Raw genomic sequence first — 19,020 nt, 5'->3', positions numbered from 1 at the left:
AAATAAATAAACAATACAAAAAACATAAACAATTCAAATTAAAATCACTCTAATCACGGGGGGGGGGGGGGGGGTAGATTGAGCAAAATGGCACTAGTCAGTGTTGTACACTCTAGCACTGGAGACAAAGTTGCCAAGGACCACAAGGATATGACATATGACGTTGCTCATATGACAGTTTTAGGGGGCTTGACCATCTATCCTACCCAAATGATGACTTTTACACAGCTGCTGTTGGCAGCAACAGTAGGATTCTGATAGAGGGACACATCCCTGAACCAATTTACCACAATGCTGGTCGCCCTGGCAGGTCTACGTTTAAGCCCTTCCATTGGCATTAGCTCTCCCATCATTCTCTCCACCAGACAGTGTGATGCTGCTTCATTTCTGCTCTGACGTTTATGACCAGGTAAGACTGTTTGTATTTCCTGCCAGTGAACTAACTAATTGTTTATACATCATAAGTCCATGCAGGGGCGGACCTGGACACTTTGAGGCCCAAGGCAAAGGATCCCGAGGCCCATCCGAGCACAGGGCCTTTCTTTAACCATTTCAATTCGCTCTGCATCTCTTACGGTGTCTGGCCATAACGCAGGGTCGTCACTGATAACTGTAGTGCTAGGTATTGTGTTAGGGCTACTCACGTTACTGGTTTCGTTTGCACCCAAAGCTTCTGCTACTGAAATGGTGTACGTAGCAGCACCACCAGCACCAGTGCGGACTTCGGACTAATGATCTTGTCCCTCACGACTGTTTCACTTAGATCAACATCATCATCATCATCAGTAGAAGAATATGTAGTGCAAGTTTGAGTTGCCGGTGGTGGTGCATCGCTGCTGCTGCAGCTAGCATTAGCTCAGCAGATGTTGTTGCATCACTATCCAAATTACTTTCTTCCGTGGTAGAATTCTTTGACTGGAAGAAGTTGGTTAATTTATGCAATTTCTTTCTAAATTCTTCCTCCTCCCTTTTCTTTTATCACTTCCACTCTGGAAACGTTTCATGGCTGCTGTCAATCGCTTAACTCCACACCTCACCAAGACCTCGTTCAGACTAGCTAGTTGCTGCTATGGTGACAGGAAGCGGACCTGCAGTCATTTGATTTTATGATGAGTTTATAAGCAATCATGAGGCAATTTTTTTTTAATACTTATTACGGATTAGAATATATTGTTTGGATGCGGTGATCATTTATTTAAAAACAAAAAAAAAATAAAAAAACGAAATACGATACGGGGATGACGAGGCCCCAGGCAATTGCCTGACCATGCCTAATGGCAGATCCGCCCCTGTGTCCATGATTTAAAAAGAAACAAAAATATTTCAGCTATATATATCAAAAATGCTATTTTTCTGTATTTAAGACAGCACCACGAGGTCAGTCCAAAGGCTTCTGGAGCTATAACCAGGGGCCTGGAAGACAATGAGGCTAGTGCAGCCAAAACGTGGCTCTTGTGGGGTGTGCTGTGCCGCAACAGGCTACAGCGTCCATACAATGTACAGGTCCAAGTGTCCACGGGGACCCAGGTTCGAATCTGACCCGCGGTTATGTGTCCCGATCCCACCCCATCTCTCTCTCATCCACTCACTTCCAGTCTATCTTCACTGCCGTGTTGGAATAAAGGCAAAAAAAAAAAAAAAACGTGGCCCTTGTGTACACCACGTCATTCCCAGCCCCTGTGGTCTGAGTGTCTTGAGACAGGCCAGCTCCCAAGAAACCTCAGTTCCTCAGAAAGCCATGCAAGCACATCTCGCTCCTCCTTCCGATTTGCTGCAGCTGTAGCAGGTTTTTATATGTGGTCTCTGAGAAAGTCACCGAAGCAGCCCAATGTACCACAATGCAATGACGTAATTCCCACGACTGTAATTTGTGTTGTTACAGAGCCAGTCATTATCTCCAGTGTCATCCTCATGTAGATGTTCCCAAACAAATTGGAGGTGCAAACACACACACATGCACGCACGCACGCAAGTTTAAGGATTACAGAAAGGACAGCAATAACACTTCGCTTCAAGATATGTTTTTTTTTTTTTTTTTGATTACAGTCTCTGTCCACTTTGGTGGGATAACACAATATCATATTAGCTGGCGTTTGATTATCTCCTTTGAGTTTAAAACAAGTGACTTCTTCGTATGGTGGCTGTGAACCACCCCTACAGACATTATATGCATCATTTGTGTGCTTTGAATATGTACACAAAATATGAACACACAAAATGCTCAATGCCAAGAACAAAAATGACATGATCTAAATGTGAAAACCACAAGATTTTTTTGTAATATCTTTTTAAATAACATACAGAAAAGGTTTATACAGTATACACACACAGTGTCCTAGTTTTATCAACAGACCCCAAGTTTTTCTTCAGATATAGCAAATAATTACCATGTTAGGATGTAGTCCGCGGGAACGCGGGTGTGTATGTGTGTGTGTGTCTGTGTATGTGTGTGTGTGTGTGTGCATGCGCGTGTGTGTGTGTTTGTATGTATGTTATTTGCTGTTGTGAGGTTCACTCCGAGGGAAGAGTAAACAGGAGCACAAACAGGAAGCTGGCTGAAAGGGACCTTTCTCCCTCCGACTCCGATGATGCCGTCATTTTCAGAGCCAGTGCAGCTTTATGAAGGAAATAGCGGTGAGATTTTAATACGCGCTCTGTGATTCATAACCGAAAATTAGACCTCCAGTAATTTGCCGAACCAGGCAATTGAAATAAAGCCTAATAAAATAACTAAAAACCTGATGATGAAGAGAAGTTAGGGGATGTTGGTTGGACAGCACTATTCTCTGTCCAACAACATCCTGTTTAATTTATACGTTGCTGGTTAGGTATGATAAACAGACAAGACAGTGGGCCTGTCAGAGGTTTGCCAGACATGGAAATTGCAGTTCATTCGTGTCACGTGCTGATGAGAAACGTGTTCATCTTCAACCAGCTTTCTCACTGGAGCTAGACCTCCATGAAAAGCAATCAAGATGCTAAATGCCAGCTTGGCTGTCTCTGCAAGGACTTGTTGCTGTTCTCTCTCTCTCTCTGTCTCTATTAATCTCTCCCTCTCTCTATCTCTCTCTCTCCCTCCATCCCTCTCTCTCCCTCTCTCCCTCTCTCTCAGACATCGCCACGTCTGCAGGCCCTGAGAGCTGTTGTAATTACACCTCCTCCTCCTCAATCGCAGGCGTTTAGTCTCTTTGGCTCTCAGGATCTGCAGGGGCCAGAATGGAAATTGCCACGTTGCATAGCAGCTATTTTTTCCCCCTCCCGCCACCACTTGTCTCATCCAGATGTTTTCCTCCTTACTGGTCTGCACACAGCCGGTACAGGCATTACCAATCGACATCAGAGGCACTGCATCACACACTATAGAGTGGACTCAAACACAAGGAATCTGGCCGATTGCTTCTGTCTGATAAAGAGCCAGAGGATACAGAGAGAGGCAAACTAAGAGAAAGAGTGATAGGGAGGAGGGGCAGACCACAGACACTCAGACACACGGACAGACAGACAAAAGGAACATCTGTGCAGTGCTATGAGAAGGGCCTATGGAATTTCTGTCTGCCTTGAGGTTTTAATACGATCTTACCATTTCACATTTGGTTTCCAAAATCCATTACCATACAAACAGAAAGCTTCCCTGAATCCTAGCATCCTTTGGAAGAGGACAATCACTATATAGACAGTTGCCTGTGATTACATTTATGTATGTAAATTGAGATGAGCTTTAAACTATTTGTGCTTCATATGTAAGAAGTCTTATAGATTCTGTATAGTTATAAATGACATTCAATATACATATAGTAATTTCATGTGTATAAGCCGCATCGTCTATCAGCCGCATGACAGTGTTTTATGGCAATTAAAAAGGACAAAACTGTGTATTGACCGCACCCCTGTGTCAATCACAGTGCCCAATAGCCCAATGACTGAATCAGAATCAGATCAGTGCTTTAATCACAAAGAAGAATGAAGTAAAGAAATGCATTCCCATGGCCTGCCCTTGTGTTTACCCTCATAGCTGAATACATTTTGCAAAATTATTGTATAAACCTTGGTTAATAAATAGGAAAATACAGTAAACGAGAAAGGGATGTGTAGCACACACCAACGGACTTATGAAGGTTCTAGTGCTAAACTTGACTTGCCTAAACATGTGTGTTGGTTCTTTCTTCTCAGGGACAACATTTATAGTGCTCAAAATGTTTTTGTGGATGGAAAGACACAAAGCCTTCGGCCCAAGCCTGTACCAACACGTGTAAAAAGGTCAGGATTGTGTGTCTATGGAAGGGAATATGACACTGATAGAAAAACTGATGTCCTGAGGGAAGTTCTTTTGTTGATACATACAAAAGTTTGCAGAAGAGAACACACCACATGTTTCACATGTTATGCATCAAGAAAAGCTATTTCCTTAAAGATAATATTATATAATTAAATCATGTATTTGATATCAATACTACTAAAAAAACTCATATGAAAATATACACAAATTTAACTATACTGATGTTTACAGAGCTAAACAAACTTTGAAGGCAAATATTTTTTTCCACATAAAACATACATTAAACTCCATCACTAAACCATAAAGTATGCGCTTACGGGAAGGCAGAGTTAACTGTGGGACGGCCCGCTCTCTAAGCTGACAGGGGGAAGGGGGTGACGGTGGTGGTGGTGGTGGTGGGGGGTGGCAGTTGGACCTGCCCACTGCAAATGTCTTCTCTAGGAAAGTTGTGCCGCTGTTAGATAGTTACAGACCTCCACTCCAGCTGACTTCAGACCGGGCTTCTCAGCTAGACAAAAAGAAGGTATGTACAACCCCAAACAATACTGATTATGCTTTTTCTTTCCCCGACTCTCTCTTTTCTGCTGTACTGCAACTACTGCAAAGTGGGTGTTCTTTAGGAATGTGACATTCCCTTGCTTTGTGGCACTTCTCATTTGGTGAAAAATGCCCCTTTCAGCCAATTCTATGGTACATTTCCTTTAGTCTGTGCATAATGAGCTTTGCTGAGAAAGATAAGTTGCTACAGAATATTGCCAGAGGGCATACTTTAAATGGAGTTCTAGTGTCTCATAGAACATTGATTAAAACTTGATTGATGACTTGCTTTATTATCCAAGACTGATGCAAAGTTTTTCCAACAGTGACAGAATAACAATATGTGCTACAACTCTGTGCACTCTAATATTGTACTTTTAAACATTAAACCAGAAGTTTAACAGGAATTCAAACTCAAATATGAGCCAGTCTTTGTACTGTTTATGTCCATTTCCACCGTCTCATGTTTCTTTGCTTTGTGTTGTTTGAGTTAGACCACTATGGCATTCTTTTGTGCTGGAGTATTGTGTGCCACATATGCAGCCGAGGGAGGGGTGAGAGAAATCTGGAGAAAGCAGGGGTGGAGATAGAGAGAGAGAGAGAGAGAGAGAGAGAGAGAGAGAGAGAGAGAGAGAGAGAGAGAGAGAGAGAGAGAAAGAAAGAGAAGGGTCACAGAGCTTGAGAGAATTTCTTCTCACCCATAGCTCTCCCAAACCAATACTCCCATTCCCAAGGAATGCGTGCAACCATGGCGATTCCCACCAGCTGTTGGGGAGTTTGTTGAGATGGTGCAGATGTCTCCTGCTGCAGCACAAACAACGACACTATCACATTGCCAGCAGTATCTCCCCAGCTGCTTGATGGTCTGCTGTTATGCAGGGAGAGATGGAGGCTTAGATACTAGGGTGGAGGGGGGAAAAATGTCCGAAGCACATACACACACGTACATAAACACATGCACATAGACACATACACACACACACACACACACACACACACACACACACAGAGACACAACACATACACAGAAACTCACACAACTCTACAATCATTTAATTGGATCACGTAAATTCACTTTTCTGGGTCTCGCTTTGAAATGCCAAAGTGCTGTACTCAACCTCCCCAACTATCCTCTGTGAGAGCTGAAGCCTACAGATAGGATTTAGTTTTTACTTATTTATCTCAAGGACTTTTAATAGGTGTGTGTTTTTGCCTGATGTTTTGATAGCTTCTTCTTCTTCTAATCATCTTGAACCTTATCTACATTTGTTATGCCACTGGCAAAGAGTTTGACATCTCATTTCCATTTGTTTTAAGTAGTCCAACTCCAAAACTAAACACTGCAGATCTGTGTACTGAGAAGCACTGTTGTGCAGCGTCCTTGGTCCTTAAGCCATGCCAACACCAAGGACGGATCATGGAAATTTTGCATTGCCAGGCAACCCTAAGAAAGAGCCACCTACTTCAGCAGAAAGGAGCCGTTGAGCAGATGCCATTTGCTCTCTGTCTGAGTTACGTTGACTTGTGAACCAAATGGGTGGGTTGGCTCTTGGTATTTTTTGGCATTTACTTTCCCTCCCTCCCGAGATTTTGTGGAAACCAACAGATGACTAACACCGCAGAGAGTAGTAGCAGAAGCAATCCCCCTGGCCTGGCTTGGGTAGGGAAGCAGCAGGGAGAAAAAGCACCTTGGAGGATGGGTGAGAAATGGAGAGAGGTATGAGGCAGGAGGGAGGAAGGGAAGGAGGGAGGGAGGAAGGGAGGGAAGGGAAAAAAGGAAGGGGGAAAGCTTTGAGAGGAAGGTTTAGATTTTCAGTCCCCGGGGGGAGAGTGCAACCTGCCGATGAAACCTCGGTGAATTGGCAGGAGGCCAGCAAGCTCGAGGGCTGCGACCTGAACTCATAATATACAGCCCAAGACAAACAAGAGCCTACTACTTCAGTCACCATGAGAACCCCCCCTCTCCAACTCCCCAATTTCTAGGTCTAACAACCGCAAACTCTGATTAAGTTTTTTTGTTTTGTTTTTTTCTTGCATGGAAATGATACAACAATCCAGGTTGTTTAACTTCCCTCTACACTTTACTTTACTGAGAGCACTAGCTACTGAACTGAGAATACTGGCTAGAAGGGGAAAAAAAGAAGATTAAGTACAATCTGGTATTAACCTGCTTCATGCTCTCTGGTTCACTGGGGCAGAAAGAATGCAGACTTAAGGAATTCCATGTAATACATTTTGTATTGAAGTTTATATTAAAAAAGACATCAAGTTTCTGATTCAAAAGCTCAAAAGATACATGAAAGAAAGACAAAAAGGATATGAAAAATTTTTTGTCAGGCCACTCGTGATGCGGTTGTGTTGCTATAGGACAGAATTAGAATGCACTTTGTGGAAAACAAGCAAGCATTCACTGAGAAAACACAGACTAACAGCAAAGGACAAAAAGGAGGGCAAAAGCAGAAAGGGTTTTAACTCGTTTACCATGTGGGGTGGGAGCGGCGTGGAGGGGGGAGAGTAGTCTGGGGCCAAGATGACTTCAAAAGGTCAGGTGACTAAACTCGGGTTACATGGATACCACTTCTCAATTGGTTCCTTTTAAACTCTCTTTTGTGTGCTCTCCCCCAAGTTTAGCGTGATTAGAGTGACTCATGCATGTCAACAAGCACCCTCTCGGCAGTGGATAAAGTTTCCTGCTGCGCTTCTCAAAAATGTTTTCCTCCACAACAAACTATGGTTTCATTGTTCCCATCATTTCACCAAGTAGGTTTAGAGATTATCATTCATTCCAAAAAGGGGGTGAAAGCCTAGCGCAGTGACCTGGGGACTGAACGGACAAAAAGGAGTTTGTGATATTTACCTTCACAGGTTTTTCCCGTTTCTTTCTTTCTCCTATTTGTTCCTATTTCCTATTTTTTCTTTTTAGGAATAAATGTTTCAAAACTCAAACAGGAGTCCAATGATCTCCAGTGCTTTTGGCATGTTGACTCAATTCAGCCCCCCCCCTCAGGGGTCTCTGAGGGACGTTGGCTGTTTTTTCACCTCAGCACTAAACACAGCACAGATGCAGTCGGGTAATTGCCCACTAACAGACAGGTGGCTTGCACAGGGGAGGGACGTTCTATGCCAAGTGGCTTCCCCATCCATAAATCATGGCCTGCCTGCCGCACACCCTCCCCAGACCCATGATGCCATGCTTGGAACAAATAACAGTCATTGCCGTTAGGCGGGCAGGCATAAAGAGTAGTTTTGGAAACCTTCTGAGGACATTTTAGATTGCAATGATGAAACAAAATAAGCCCTGCTGAGCCCTTCATGCTTGTATTATTATTATTATTTTCCCTCACTTAACTTTTTTTCAAGAGGAAATGACCAAGTTGGATAAATAAGTCTTCAGACACACTACCTGCTTGAATCAACAGGAGGAATTGGGTATATTTCCCCATTTAGCTCATTTATTTGTTCACTGGGCTGTAGGTGAAAAGGGGGAGACGTTCAGGGTAATCTGTGTGGCACCATTTGTGCAGGAACTCTCCGTTCCAGCACCAAATGTTTTTTTCCAGACTTTTAACCACCTGTTATGTCACTCCCGACACAGGGCAAGAAATCCTTAATCCGTGTACTTTTTCGGGAAAGGCCTCCCTTTGAAAAGCATCTGCAGTGTGCCTGTTTTTTCCCCCCTCCACCACGCCTGCATCCTCAGCTTGCTTGCTTACCTAGCTAACCTCCAAATTAAATATGAACCATGAAAAAGGGATCCTTTATTTTCGCCGCTGACTCTCCCTTCTTTTCGGCCCCTGTTTGATTATGTGCTCCGTCCTCCAAATAAAACAACTTGTTGTGCTGTTGCATCAGTTTTTGCTGCAGAACTGGCTGGTGCAACTGGAAGGAGGACACAGAGTATATGCATATGTAAGGAACAGAGAGCCTTTCCAAGCTAAACACAGAGTTTGGGAGAGTTTTGGAGATGATACCATTTTTTTCACATCCTGACTCATATTGCGTACAGCCTATAAGACTGCTTAAACAGACATCATTTTTTTAAAGCTTCCCTCTGCTGAAATAAGAGTCGTTTCTTCCCCCCATCTTGGGATGGGAAAGAGGATTCCTTGTGTGCTGCCGTTTGGGAGCGTCATATCCCTCAGCGTCTGCCAGCGTCCCGGTATTTTTCCACACCACAAGACCGATCAGAGGCTCGGGCAGTCTGGCTGACCTCAGCCCCCCGAATCCTAGACTTGTCTTCCCCTTCCAAGGAAAACACAGGAAGGGGAAGAGAATTGGCAGGACTTTTGGTTCTGGTGCTGGGACAGCTTTCCTCTATGACTCAGTGGCTGTCTGGCTGTCATGCGAGCCACTGCCACATCTTCAATGATCCAGTGAGCGCCTGCAGTTGAAGTCCACAAGCAACCTTCCATCTTTGGTGTTTTAGCATGCCATATAAAGAGCAGCAAACTAATTCAAAGAGAAAGAATGCCAGTGAGCCTTTTGGAAGGAACCTTAGTTTCACCATAGTAGAGTTTCAATGAAAGCAATTCATTAAGACCTTCTCAAAAATATACAACTCCTGTGATGGTTATTTCATTTTATACTTGAGAGATAAACAATGTTGAGAAACTGTGGAGTGATGTTTGCAAGAGCTCAACTCCGAAATGCCAACAATGTCTAAAATCCATAACCAAATCTCCCACACCTCCTCTCCATGTCTCCTTGGTCACCAGATCTATTGTCAGAGGCCCAGGAATTTCTCAAGGTTTGACAATTAACCAATGGCATTGGAGAACGGTTGCTAAGCAAATTGTTTCAGGGTCAGCACCTTCCCAAGGCTTACAATGCTATTGCTAACGCACAAGTAATAAACATTTTGCTCTGACATTCTGACATGGCAGTGCCTTGTCACTGTCAATTAAACATAACATTTGTTTATTGAAGTTGAAAAGATCCAAAGGTAATTGAACAATGCCCTTGGCATGGATTTTAAACATTTAAACACAGGAGACAAGACTGGACCTGCTTTTAATTGAATGATGTGAGAGTATAAAACTAGAAGCCTCTGAAACTCAAGCCATTTGAAGCATTTGGATACTATGCATATCGTTCTGAAAGGTATTTTGTTGTGGATAGTTATACATGTGTTCACGGTTCCTGGATAGACTAAGCCACCTTTCATCTGCATAAAGCTGTATCAGTTGAATCACCCTGATTCAGGCTTCTTTGAATTCCTCCGTGCAGTGTATGTGCACATAGTGGACATGAAAGGTCCATCCCTCATGATGGTGTGCACTTACCAGACAATGAGACTGGAGAGCCAGAAGAGAGATGTAAAGAGGGGTAATTTTTGTTTGAGGAGAGAAAAAAAATAAACTTGGCAAAGCGCACTGTCAAACAAAGAACCCTTATTGACCCATAGAACAAGAGCTTCACAGATAATACACTTCCTGTTCAGTGGAGCTCCCTTTTCCCCATCCCTTATCTATCTCATTCTCACAGATCTTTTCCTCAGTGAGGAAGAGGATGAGACGGAGCAAACAGTCGGACTGTCTATCTGAATCAATGCTTGTGTTTGGGCGTGAAACATGAAGTGGCCCAGAGAGCATCTAGCAAGTTTAATAGGGGCCACAAAGGTTAACTTAAAGCTGCACTTGGCAAGATGTTTTTGATCATATATTCACTGAAACCAACACTATGCTCCGACAGAACAACATAAATCAGCCGGTTTTAGAAAAAAACCTGCACTTCTACCTCCACCTAGAGCCTGTTATTTGTTTTCCAAAAATCCACAGCTCCTTGTTCTTCTGGTCCAATCAGAGCAGGGCTGTGTGAGATCTGACTGTCAATCACAGTCTGGTGCAGTCTGGTGCGCACTGATGAGCACAAACTCGATGAGAGGGTGCTCGGTGGTAGTGGGGGAGGGGCATGAGAGTTGCAAACATTTACAATTTTTGGTCCCCTCAATCTGTCAGACTTGCCAACTGCAGCTTTAAAGCGGAATACATGTAAGGAAAAAAGTACATACTGTGCTGTAAGGTGGGACAGTTGATCAAGTTTAGCTTAACGTAATATCATAGCATGAGTGGAAAAAATGACCCATCATCAAAGCAGAACTGGTGTCGTACTGACGTGTCCCAACATGCCTGTTAGTTTGAGTCTGTCAATGTTTCTCCAGTGGTGATCAAGTAAAGCTAAAAGCAACATGTAATGGTACCCTTAACAACATGTGACTAATACCACTCTCAAGGTTTTCCTTGTGCTGTGCACCAGGCTGTTGATGTTATCTATTCCTCGCTGATAAACAATCAGTGGTATTGATACTGAGACATCTACTGCCTGTGCTCCAGCATACATGTGACAAAGATTGTGTCTCTGTTTTGCAGGCAGAAACACAACATGAGGGTGTGGATCGTCTTTCTTCTGTGCCTGGCCGGCAAGGCCTTGGCTGCCCCAGTAAGTCCGCTGGATTGACTATGTTTGCTTTGCATTGTTTTTTTGTGCTTTTGTACTTCTGTTGGCTAATATTAGGTCAGGCCATTCAGTAATAAAAAAAATGTATTACCACATCATCACAGTCGAGAGTTTAAAATGTAAATAAATTATTTTTATATTTTAATGAGTCTGATGTCTGACTAAATCCTTGACTCGGCAAGTCAGGGAGCAAAGCAATTTCCTGTGTGAGCACTGCACGTCCTTTGTGGTATTAAAAAGAACAAACAAATCAAACATAATGCAAATGACAAACAACAAGACGCATTACGTGTCATGAATAAATAAATAATTGCTGTGTGATGTGTGCTTCTCAGACTGAGGAGGAGGCTGTTGCTGTGGACACAATGGTCGAGGAGGAGCCCATCATGGAGGAGGATCCCGCTGTTGAGGAGCCTATCATGGAGGAGGAGGAGGTTGTTGTCGAAGAGGCAAGTCCCTTTTCCCCTCCCTCATCAAACAAAAAGTACACCAAGTAATGCAATTTCAATGAAAGTGCAGTCTTAAGTGTAACTCAAATGAATTTAATAATTAGGCAAAATCTATTTGTTCATTTAATCCCATGGGCAAGATTCTAGGCGCAGGCATTGGTTGGTAGGCACAGTGCTCCCACACGCCATAAGTTCATGCACAAGACACTTTGCTCACTGACCAGTAGGGACCCAAAAGGTGGTTTTGTCAGACTCTCCAGGAATTCCGCTGCGTGCGTTTTGACCGAACATCGCACAACAATGGGGAGTGATTCCTACGCCCAGAACAGATGTCCTTCTATTTAAGTGTGTCCAGTTTCCTGCTTTGGGTCTTGTGGGAGTCTTAAAGCCACAGTAGATTGTAAATAGAACTCAAAGGAAGCAATTAGGTCTCATGCTTCACCACATGTGTGTCCAGATGTCTGTTGTTTTTGGACTCAAATGCATGGGGCTTGCCAGAAGACGCTTCTGCTATGTATACCTCTCTGGGTATAGTTGTTTGGGTTTCTAACATTTTGCAGTCCTGCCAGCAATACACACACACCATGGACATGGAGCCCTGACCTAAGCCAACACTTTGCATCTTGTGTCTGTGGTTTTAGGGAGAGGAGGTTGGAGCCAACCCTGTCCAGGTGGAGACTGGAGAGGAGGCTTTTGATGAGGCCATCGACATCGAGGATGTTGTCACTGAGAGTGAGTGTTTGACGTGGCATTGGCAAATAAACGTGTAAAAAGGGAAATGTTTACAAAGATGAAATATTCCTTCACAAAGCAATAATCACAATCACATACTCATTCTATAAATACGTTTAGGACTTTGACACTTTTCTCAAGAAAACCCACACTCACTGAAGCATAAGGGGATTTTTGCAAAAATGTCATATATTTTTGTCTAGTAAAAAGGGCCAATGATACACATTCACAGGGCAAAGTAAGATTTATGAAAGTTTCAAGTTTTGCTTTAGTTTTTGTGTGTGAGACTTGTGTTGAATTTCACTGTGGAAATTACATGGAGCTGAGGGTAATGACAGGCTGTCGCCCTATCGTCCGGGCAGACCTATAATTATGTCGCCCATACCAAGGCATTATGGTCTGTTGTGCCAGCCTCCATGTTGGAGCAGAGAGGAACAAAGAGGCACACAAAACCGCAACATAACTCTGCAAGAACATGGGATTGGGACAGGTTGCCCTTTCTGTGGTCCGGTGGGGAGTCAACATGTGTTTATATGTCCCCCATTTCAGATCCCTGCCTCAACCACCACTGCAAGAAGGGCAAGGTGTGCGAGGTTGACGACACCAACTCCCCCATGTGCGTGTGCCAGGACCCCACCACCTGCCCTGCTGCCGTTGGAGAGTTTGAGCATGTGAGTGCCAGGACTAGCCAGGACTATTCACAAATACACTACGGTTCAAAAGTTTCGGGGGGGAAAGCAAATGGAGGATCATTCTGTAAAGGACATGATTATTATTCCAAATGAAAGCCATTACTTCTAGCCTTGTCAGTGACTATATTTATTATTAATATTGCCACATTTTGAATTCAAATTTATTCTATGTGTCATTCGTCAGGTCAACATTACAACATTGAGTTATGCTTCACAGCAGTAGAATTAGCTTTGAATGGCATGTTGTATCAAACTAAATATAGCTAGGTGGCTCTGGCAGTCTAGTTGGTAGGCTTTTTATTTATAGAGCCTGTTTGGGTTTCATGCAGGTTTGCGGCACTGACAACAAGACCTACGACTCCTCCTGCCACTTCTTTGCCACCAAGTGTGCCCTGGAGGGAACCAAGAAGGGACACAAACTGCATCTGGACTACATCGGACCCTGCAAATGTACGTCACCTCATCACAGAAGGCTACATGTCAGCACAGCACTCCCTATTAGGCCCAGCTTTCTCAATCACACACACACACACACACACACACACACACACACAAACACACAATAAAAATCAGCAGAATGTCAAAAGGAAGAAAGCTTTTTGGCCTCAGAGAATATTTAACATTTACAGCACTCACAGAACCACCCCTTACGTCCAACATGTCAGCCAGTGGAAGGAATCCAGGGATTGCCAGAGAGCTTTTAGGGAATGGTGATGGATGGCTTCTGAACTTAGACTGTCCCTCTGGGGGAGACCTTGGGCCAAGAAAACATGGCATGGCAGGCCCAAGCTTGCTGCACGATGCTCAGCTGCAGAGGCCTCAGATAGTCCTGCTGAATGCCTTTATCCAGCCCATCCCAACCCCATAAGCCTGTGTGAGAAATAACTGCAGGGCAGACGGGTTCAAAACCAGTTGAAGTTGAAAATTGCAATGCTTAACTGTGGGCTACAGAATGTCATGGCCACAAATGCCTGTTTTCGTCAGCTTTGATAGATGGAGACAGTGTGGTGACAACATTGAGTGGCTTTTCAATTAGTGATGCACTGACACCAAAAACACTGACATGAGTACTGAGCCAAGGAAGTGAAAATCTGACACTCCGAGGCAAAGACATCTTACACATAATGTAAATGTCAGCAGACAGCGAGCTCATGTCTTTGATGGCCATTAGAAGCCTTTAATGGATGTCTTTTGCATTCTTGCTACAAAGAGATAGATAGATAGATAGATAGATAGATAGATACTTTATTGATCCCCAAGGGGAAATTCAAGAAAACACAAAGACAACACGCACATAGCATGAATGTCAGGAAATACGAATCTCATGTCTTTTCTTCGTCCGATCTGTGATGGACATGTTGCATTCTTGCCACAAAAACAGCCTGCATGTCACTTGGAATTCAAGAGACAGTGAGCTAATGGTTTTTTTTTTTTACTTAAAATGTGTTCATTCAAGACAACCTACACACAACATGAATTATAGAAGACAGTGGTAGCTTTTCGAAAGGTTGATTTGAAATAGGTGAATGAAACAGGCGGGTGCCTTTCTGACGCTCGATCTTTGATGGCTATGTTGTGTTCTTGCTGTTCGGCAGACATCGCTCCCTGCATGGAGAGCGAGCTGAAGGAGTTCCCCCTGCGCATGAGGGACTGGCTCAAGAACGTCCTGGTGACCCTGTACGAGCGCGACGAGGACAACAACCTGCTCACCGAGAAACAGAAGCTCAGAGTGAGTGCAGCAATAACAGCACTGTTCCACAGCTCAGAGAGAAACAGCTGTGAATCACTCAAATGGTTGTCCCTGATCCTTTTTCACTGGTTGCTAATCATGGCTGTTTGAATAATTTTCCCTTTGGGGACCAAATGCAGCTCTCTTTCTCGTTCCACCTATTAAATGTATATTGATATATTTATGTATAGAAATGTTTGTGTTTCTCTCGTCTGACAGGTGAAGAAGATCTACGAGAACGAGAAGAGACTGCAGGCCGGAGAGCACTCCCTGGACCTCCTGGCCCTGGACTTCGAGAAGAACTACAACATGTACATCTTCCCCGTCCACTGGCAGTTTGGCCAGCTTGACCAGCACCCTGTTGATGGGTACGTTATAATCAGTTAAGGGGCTATACAGGTTATGGGGCTATGGTGTCATCAACCTTATTGAAGGGAGACTTTGGAAAGGACATCTCCTTGAATCCCCATGAATTTATCCTCCGTTTACAGAAAATATCATCACAGATTCTATATAAAAAAAAAATATGTTTACACACATATATTAACATCAGATTAAATTGTTCTCTTAGATGATTTATTTATGGAGTTTGGACTAAATGTGCCATAACTGTAAGCATGCCCGGTATGTAGTATGAGAAAGTATACCTTATAAGGCTTACATTCCCATTTGCTCTCACAATAAAAAAAAAAGTGTTAGGACTAAAGGTACATATTAGATTCTACATACCCAAACTTCCTCCTCTGTCCAAATTCTTCAGGAGAAAATATTTACACAAGCAATGGTTTGTACCTTTTCAAAAGAGTGCAGTGCACCCTTACTTCCTCCTGCCCTGCTGTTTTATGACTGCCTCTGAACATGCTCCATGTGTAAGACTTGCTAAGTCAGCACAGCACTCCCTATTAGGCCCAGTAAGGATATTTTCTGTGTGTGTGTGTGTGTTAGATACCTGACCCACACAGAGCTGTCCCCCCTCCGTGCTCCTCTGATCCCCATGGAGCACTGCACCACCAGCTTCTTCGAGATGTGCGATGCCGACAGTGACAAATACATCGCCCTGGAGGAGTGGGCCCAGTGCTTCGGCCTCAAAGAGCGTGAGTGCAACCATGATCTAAAGGAACCGAAATATCTGAATTAATAATATCATTCTCTCTCTCTCTCTCTATCTATCTATCTAGACTATCTATCTATCTATCTATCTATCTGTCTATCTAAGTCAAATAACTTTTTCATCATTAACAATAAGCACCAAATCCATCAAAAATAATGCAGTTAGATATGTTTTGAAGCCATAGTAGAGTGTTCTTAAGCCTTTGTGTACTCAGCTCAGCTTTTGTATCATTATATTTGTAGATATTGACATAATGGAATTATAATGATCCTTTTCTTTTTGTTTTGCTTTGCAGAGGATGTTGACAAGGACCTCGTCATCTAAATATCTGCAGTCTTTGACGCTTCCTAGTTTTGATTGGGAGAGGTGCTAACCCCTTAAATTAAATTTACAGTAATGGTGCTAATCGCAATTTCTAACAATGTACCTATACCACTAAAAAAAGAGAAAAAAATGTGCACAGTCCAAATTATCCATCACGCCGTATGGTTGAGTGCTTCTAAGTTTTACCTTTCTTGTTTGTGCAAAATGAAAAAAAAAAAATGTTATTGAAGTAGGCATGTGTAAAGTGGATGGTAGAGACAGCAAAGGTTGGAGCAAGTGCATGCAATGGCTTGACTGTATGTTGGCAAACTTGTAAAAAGTAAAACGGGTGCACAAAGAGATATATATTTTTCACTGAATCAGGGCTTTACCTTCAAGAGTTCATGAGGCGAAGAAATGTAAAATCAAAATAAAAGACCCTAAATAAATGTCCCCTCTGCTTGCTTTATAAACTTTTAGTTGTATTTGTTGCACTCCTTGGTGGTGGATTCATTTGAGTTTTAAAATGATCTTATTAGACCGAGACACTTCTTTAAATTAAGCCCTGAACCTCGAGAAGTTTTGTTTTATTTTTATTATTTTTTATGTGCTTATTGTTCCTTGTCAAAACTGGGGTAAACATGTTTAGTGTACTGATATTTGAACAATAAAAAGGAAATATTATTTGAACTTAAGAGGATGGAATCTCGCAGGGTGAGACTATTTCTCCCTCTAACATGTTCGCTTTTATCGTTTTCATTTTTTGCAACCGTGTGAGTATTATAAACTCTCTACATGAATAAAAACTACTGAATTTTCCCAACCCGACCTTTGCATGCATCTCTGCATTTCTCATATTTTTTCAGTGACTGGTGTGAGCTTCTCACCCCTCATTCACATTGAAATCACAGCCAAGCCATTTCCCTCGGATCTGGGCGCAAATCCCTGCATTCACATGACCACAATGTACTCTGGTACCTGGAGACAAGCGTGGCGTTGCGTTTTAAAAAAGCACTGCTTTGCAGATGAAAGCAGCCAACACATGAGGAGCTGATAGAAAGCACCTGTATCCAGTTTCCTTGTGTAGCAACAGATTCGGTTCACAATTGTCTTTATCGCATGCTTAGGCAGACAACTGAAATACTGACTTTTTACATGCTTGCCCAATTTTAAAGTATACAGTAGCAGCATCCTGGATATCTCACTATAGGAATGAAAATAATACATATTTGATGGAATCATAAGACCATTTCGGAGAGTTTCTAAATCATGAAATATGTGAGTTGTCAGCTACCACATCTGGACCATGAATCTATTTACCTCTGCAACAAAACATCTTGTTAGTTATTGTTTAGAATGTGAAATTAGAGTGTGGAGAAGAGAAAAATATAACTTCACACACCTCACAGCAGAAGTCCTAAATACATGACAGGGGGATACCCACTAATTTTGAGTCATTCCACGTTGAAAGGGAGGTTGACTGTAAACAGGTCTGTTCGCCTCTGAAACATATGGTTTTAATCATAGAGGGCGGAGAGACCCCTTACGTAATGACTGGCGTGTATGTGTGCTGGCAAAGGAAATTATTTTCAAACCCTGTATTTATAAAACTATATTTAAACATCAATGGTGAAGTCTGTGTGGAACCTTAGCGATTTAACACTCATATCTAACTTAACCACAGCAACCAACACATATCCCCATCTCCCGTTTTGATCAATATCATTTAGACTTCAGCAAGTAAGCTTGCATGTTTACACAATCATTTGCAGAACATTGACTGGAGCATGGTTTTCCAGATTTTTCTTTTTTGAAACATTTTACCAATGTCTCCCCTGCAAGAGATTTACAGGAATGGCTGCCAGCCACGGCACTGTGTTATTTCCTAGTGTCAGTAAACACACACTGACATGAAAAACTAACAGAGTGACGGCATAAGTCTGGGTTGTCTGGGACACAGTGAAAAGGGGAGGACAGCAAAAAGTAAAAAGAAAAGAAGGTGTGCAGTCTGGGCACATGCATGCTGAGTTGCTGCGGTATATAATTTGCTTTTTTAAAGTCTTTATTTTTCTCACAAGGAAAGAGGACTAAACTTTTAACTGAAACTTTTGACAACATCATGTCTAATGTCTGCAGTGCGAGTTGGCTACACAAGGGTTACACACGAGCAGAAAACTTTTTTGTGAGAGTTCCTACTGTATGGGAATGTGAGGAGTCCCTGTGGACTTCATCCACAAGAGTCCCTGTAGAGTTCGCACAGCCGGCTACAGCTCTGGTAACAGTCACATCCTAAAGCTCCGCTTTCACCCGGTTACCAGTCTTACCCTTCTAGCCAGACGCTCACGTCAGGAATCTCAAACAATGGCAAAGATCCAGCCACAAAGACAAGCAATGGTTCCACCCCGCGCACAACAGGGAGGAGAGAACTCTCTTTCCCTCCCTCCCTCTCTCTCCCTCCTTTTTTTTCTCTCCTCTGTCTCTGTGTGTACAGAATGTACAGTTCAGACTCTAACCATTCTCTTCATCCATTTTTGTTTTGCTTTCACATGTCAATAGTAGACATGATGTAAAGCACAATATAAGTTACCTCAGTGTTTTTGAGGAGGGGGACATAGAAGAAAATAAGTCTGAAGAGGATAATTTAGAAAAGGCAAGCAGTACTACCCCCTGAAACCAATAACTTCAACAATGATTCATGAAGTCATGAACACATCCCACTGAAGCAGTCTTAACCA

At 42.8% G+C, this 19,020-nt stretch overlaps 2 protein-coding genes across 2 annotated transcripts in view; one reads left to right on the top strand and one right to left on the bottom strand.

Moving 5' to 3' along the window:
• The window catches only part of slc36a1 (solute carrier family 36 member 1), a 90,447-nt gene extending 89,549 nt beyond the window's left edge, over positions 1 to 898 (bottom strand). Inside the window, exon 1 of the mRNA XM_042074470.1 lies at positions 645 to 898. The gene's annotated coding sequence lies outside the window, so the exon portion shown is untranslated. The remainder of the gene's footprint in view (positions 1 to 644) is intronic.
• A 3,767-nt stretch (positions 899 to 4,665) lies between these two features.
• Positions 4,666 to 17,111, top strand: sparc (secreted protein, acidic, cysteine-rich (osteonectin)). Its single transcript, XM_042074717.1, has 10 exons — positions 4,666 to 4,799; positions 11,182 to 11,251; positions 11,605 to 11,718; positions 12,360 to 12,450; positions 13,000 to 13,121; positions 13,472 to 13,592; positions 14,738 to 14,871; positions 15,091 to 15,239; positions 15,817 to 15,965; positions 16,278 to 17,111. The coding sequence occupies exons 2-10, from the start codon at positions 11,195 to 11,197 to the stop codon at positions 16,304 to 16,306; spliced, it is 966 nt and encodes a 321-aa protein (XP_041930651.1). The 5' UTR covers positions 4,666 to 4,799; positions 11,182 to 11,194; the 3' UTR covers positions 16,307 to 17,111.
• The last annotated feature ends 1,909 nt before the right edge of the window (positions 17,112 to 19,020 follow it).

This window comes from Alosa sapidissima, chromosome 20 (genome assembly GCF_018492685.1).
Source record: "Alosa sapidissima isolate fAloSap1 chromosome 20, fAloSap1.pri, whole genome shotgun sequence".
NCBI classification, from domain to species: domain Eukaryota; kingdom Metazoa; phylum Chordata; class Actinopteri; order Clupeiformes; family Clupeidae; genus Alosa; species Alosa sapidissima.
This window is presented reverse-complemented; position numbering and strand designations above follow the sequence as displayed.

Bases quoted from the DNA above. Each gene is read 5' to 3' on its own strand.
- sparc (XM_042074717.1), top strand. From the start codon at position 11,195: ATGAGGGTGTGGATCGTCTTTCTTCTGTGCCTGGCCGGCAAGGCCTTG. The intron at 11,252-11,604 runs GTAAGTCCGCTG...TGTGCTTCTCAG, and splicing joins GCAAGGCCTTGGCTGCCCCA to ACTGAGGAGGAGGCTGTTGC. The intron at 15,966-16,277 runs GTGAGTGCAACC...TTTGCTTTGCAG, and splicing joins GTGCTTCGGCCTCAAAGAGC to AGGATGTTGACAAGGACCTC.